The following is a 5,000-nucleotide window of genomic DNA, read 5'->3' on the forward strand; positions in this document are numbered from 1 at the left end:
TATCAACATACCACAACACCTTTCACAATAGGAGAGAGACGTGAGGTAGCAAAATGACCCCATTATTAGTGAGTCCTGAAAATTCACACAAATAGCGAAGCGTGTCGAAATGAGGGTCATTGAAGAAAAATAAAATAAGTACCAAAAATCTCGTTTTCTTCCAGCGCAGTTCCCGCCAATTTTCTGATGATCGACTTTCGCGGTGGAATTAAAAATAATTATAAAATAAATTTCGCACTATGATCACTTTTCCGGACTAGATGCCAGTTAGCTTCTTGTTAACCATAATCCTGATTAATTTCTTATTTGCTTTATTGCAAAATGCTATGATTAATTTCTTATTTATTTTATTGCTAAATATCATAATTTCTTATTTACTTTATTGCTAAATACCATGATTAATATCTTATCTACTGATAAGTATAATAATTATTTTTTTTATTTACTTTATTGCTAAATACCATAATTAATTTCTTATTTACTATACTGATAAATATAATTATTTTTTTATTTACTTTATTGCTAAATACCGTAATTAATTTCTTATTTACTTTATTAATAAATATAATAATTAATTTCTTATTTACTTCATTGCTAAATACCATAATTAATTTCTTATTTACTTTATTGATAAATACCATAATTAATTTCTTATTTACTTTATTGCTAAATACCATAATTAATTTCTTATTTACTTTACTGAAAAAAATACTCTAATTAATTTCTTATTTACTTTATTGCTAAATACCATAATTAATTTACTATTTACTTTTTTGCTAAATATCATAATTATTTTCTTATTTAATTGATTGCAAAATACTAAAAGATTATAGAAAATTTCATCTTTATGTTTATACAAAATATTTAAAAAAAACTAAAAAAAAAACTTCATCTATAAATTATTGCAAAATATCAAAATATGACAAAAAACTTTCATTAAAGATAATAATTTATTGATTTGATTTTTACTTTGCTTTGGTGACACATTAGACCGAAGGTATTGAAATACATGTACACACACAAGAAAAACTATTTAAGATTCAAGATCACCGTGACAATGTACAATTATTGTCGAGACTTTCTTTATTAAGTCTAATTTGTATTATAAAAAAATTATCACTTTTTGTCTATATACCATCAAAACCATTGTTCCCCAACCTTGGGTAGTGCCATAGCCTCTGTATCATGGTCTTCCACTGTCTTGGGTTTGAGTTCTCTTGCTTGAGGGTACACTCGGATGCACTATTCTATCTAATTTCTCTTTCTCTTGTTTTGTTAAAGTTTTTAAAGATTATATAGGAACTATTTATTTTTACGTTGTTGCTGTTCTTGAAATATTTTATATTTCCTTGTTTCTTATTCTCACTGGGCTATTTTCCCTGCTGTAGCCCCTGGGCTTATAGCGTCTTGCTTTACCAACTTACGGTTGTAGCTTAGCAAGTAATAATAATAATAGACTTTCGGGTGACTCATGAAGATTTATGTAATCATTATGTTTCTTTTTACTAATAATATTTCTATACATAACGATTTCGTCAAGTTTATTCGAGAATAGATGGTAATAATTATTGCAATAACATTTTGCTGTATTAAATCTATGAATCGTTTAACTTTTGGTTTGTTGAAGATAGGCTGTTTTTATATGCAGAATCTATCGAAATTAGATATTTAAATTGGTTTCATTATTGTAGAATGAACATTATTTTAGGGTTGTTAATCGTCCATTTAATTTTCTGTTCTTAACTACTCGTTAATATATATATATATATGTGTGTGTGTGTGTGTGTGTGCGTGTAGGCTATATATATATATATATATAGCCTACACGCACACACACACACACACACACACATATATATATATATGTATATATGTATATATATATGTGTGTGTGTGTGTGTGCGTGTAGGCTATATATATATATATATATTTATGTATATATATATATATAGCCTACACGCACGCACACACACACACATATATATATATATATCCTACACGCACACACACATACATATATATATATATATAGCCCACACACACACATATATATATAGCCTACACACACACACACATATATATATATATAGCCTACACACACACACACATATATATATATATATATGTGTGTGTGTGTGTGTGTGTGTAGGCTATATATATATATATATAATCACTACTTTAATAACGTCATATGTCACTGTTTACATTTGCAATGGTTGCTTCCGAGCTCTCGTTGAATATCAACAACCTCTCATGACAGTAACCCGTTTTCTTTACTCATCCTCCCATTTTCTTTATTGCAGGACTGCCTCGAGCAAAATGAGGGACGGCGTGACAAACGTTTCCTATATCAACGATGGAGACGAAATTGGTAAGTAGAAATTCTCAATGATCAACAAATTATAGCATGTTTGTTCATTTAATTTATTCTTGTAATGAAGGACGTGGTAGGATGTAGTCTTTTGCAGGTTGGACGAAAAATAGAGACAAATAACTGTTTTCGATCTTACGATTTTGTGGTAGATATGATTTCAAATTTCTCTTTTAACTAATTCTTCTTAGTTCTTCTTTTGCTTCTAATATCTTACTCATAGTCTTCCTTCTCTTGAAAGACGGATCTAATGTTTCCTTTAACTTTCTTCATATCATTTGAGTCTGAAATAATGTATAAGGACATCAGGCTGACAATGATGTCAGTGTTTACATTAGAAATGAATGACCTTTTTAATGTCAAACATCAAATTCTTTTAAATGGATATAATAAGAGTAAATATATTTGTCTCTCTTTTTACCCTTTTACTATATATATATATATATATATATATAGAGAGAGAGAGAGAGAGAGAGAGAGAGAGAGAGAGAGAGAGAAAGTAATAATTTCTTTTACTATTCCTATTTTAATTATTCCAGTTGGAATATAAATATGCTAATAACTAAATAGACACTGTTTATCCCGCTTCTTGGAATGACTGGAATAATAAAGACAAATTTGTCATTCCAGTTGGAATCGAAAAAACCCCACCTGAAGGACGTAGAATCTTCAAAGGAATCGCCGCCGGATCCTCCGAAGACCTCCGCGAGTGAAGACGTCTCCAAAGATAAAAAAGTCCTCACGGAAGATGAGAAAAGTGAGACGAAGCGGATTATGAGGAACATCCTAATCATATCCTTCGCATTTTTCTTCCTCTTCACGAGTTATAATGGGATGACTAATTTGCAATCGTCTCTTAACAAGTTAGTGGGATCGATATATTGTTGTTGTTGTTGTTGTTGTTGTTTGAGGGTACACATGGACACACTTTTCTATCGTTTTTCTCTTCTGTTTGTATTTTTAAAGTTTTTTTTAGTTTCTATGTGAAAGATTTATTTTAATGTTGTTATTGTTCTTAAACTTCTCGTGTATCAAATTTCCTTATTTCTTTTCCTCACTGAGCTATTTTCCTTGTTGGAGCCCCTTGGCTTATAGGATCATGCTTTTCAAACTAGGGTTATAGCTTAGCATGTGATAATAATAATAACAATAATAATAATAATAATAATAATAATAATAATAATAATAATAATAATAATAATAATAATAATGATAATAATAATATTTTTTGATTAAGAACTGCAGAAGTTCAAACTTATTTTTAATACTCTTCTGTTCAACAGATTTGTCTAAGTCTCGCTTCATAATTCATATTTGATTAATCTATTTAATGATGTTACTAAAACTTTTAAATTTCTTATTTTTTTTCATAATTTCTCATGTATGGTTTATTCGTTACTTCGTTATTTTCTTTCCGCACTGGGCTACTTTCCATGTTGAAGCCCTTGGTTCTTTAGCATCGTGCTTTTCCAACTAGAGTTGTAGCTTGGTTGGTAATAATAATAATAATAATAATAATAATAATAATAATAATAATAATAATAATAATAATAATAATAATATCTCACTTTATTTTTCCCTGTTGGGGCCCTTGGGCTTATAGCATCCTGTTTTTCTAACTAGGGTTGTAGGTTAGCTTGTAATAATAATAATAATAATAATAATAATAATAATAATAATATTTTCCTTTAATTTCCCCTGTTGGAGCCCTTGAGCTTATAGCATCTTGCTTTTCCATCCGGGGTTATAGGTTAGCTTGCAATAATAATAATAATAATAATAATAATAATAATAATAATAATAATAATAATAATAATAATAATAATAATAATAATAATTTCCTTTAATTTCCCCTGTTGGAGCCCTTGAGCTTATAGCATCTTGTTTTTCCATCTGGGGTTGTATGTTAGCTTGCAATAATAATAATAATAATAATAATAATAATAATAATTTCCTTTAATTTCCCCTGTTGGAGCCCTTGAGCTTATAGCATCTTGCTTTTCCATCCGGGGTTATAGGTTAGCTTACAATAATAATAATAATAATAATAATAATAATAATAATAATAATAATAATAATAATCTCCCTCCCGGTAGAGCCAGCGGTACTGCATCTCTCACAGCGCTGTACATAGCATTCATCATCTCCAGCTGTTTCTCTCCCTCCTACGTCCTGAAAGTACTTCAGGAGAAGAAGGCCCTCATCATATGCATGCTGATGTACTCGGTGTACATGATGGCACAGTTCTACCCCACCATCTACACGCTTATGCCAACGGCCATTGTCCTAGGGGCGGCAGCGGCGCCTCTGTGGTCTGCTAAATGCACTTACCTGTCGAAGGTTAGTTTACTGTTAGTCTCTGAAAGTTACAGTTCATTATCATTATCTCCTACGCCTGTTGACGCAAAGGGCCTCGGTTAGATTTCGCCAGTCGTATCAAGAGCCTTTAAATCAATAGCTCTCCATTCATCATCTACTTCACGCTTCATAGTTCTCAGCTATGTAGGTCTGGGTCTTCCAACTCTTCTAGTGCCTTGTGGAGCCCAGTTGAAACTTAGTGAACTAATCTTTCTATGGGAGTGCGAAGAGCATGACCAATCCATCTCCATCTACCCCTCATCATGATCTC

The 5,000-nt window shown here is 30.5% G+C and overlaps 1 protein-coding gene across 2 annotated transcripts in view; it reads left to right on the top strand.

Moving 5' to 3' along the window:
- Nucleotides 1–5,000, top strand: part of LOC137641952 (protein unc-93 homolog A-like) — a 17,319-nt gene that overhangs the window by 5,801 nt on the left and 6,518 nt on the right. For both annotated transcript variants that reach the window (XM_068374521.1, XM_068374522.1), the window contains exons 2-4: nt 2,304–2,371; nt 3,002–3,234; nt 4,468–4,711. In XM_068374521.1, the coding sequence (XP_068230622.1) occupies nt 2,357–2,371; nt 3,002–3,234; nt 4,468–4,711 (492 nt within the window). In that variant the 5' untranslated portion in view covers nt 2,304–2,356. The remainder of the gene's footprint in view (nt 1–2,303; nt 2,372–3,001; nt 3,235–4,467; nt 4,712–5,000) is intronic.

Source organism: Palaemon carinicauda, chromosome 6, assembly GCF_036898095.1.
Source record: "Palaemon carinicauda isolate YSFRI2023 chromosome 6, ASM3689809v2, whole genome shotgun sequence".
Lineage (NCBI taxonomy): Eukaryota > Metazoa > Arthropoda > Malacostraca > Decapoda > Palaemonidae > Palaemon > Palaemon carinicauda.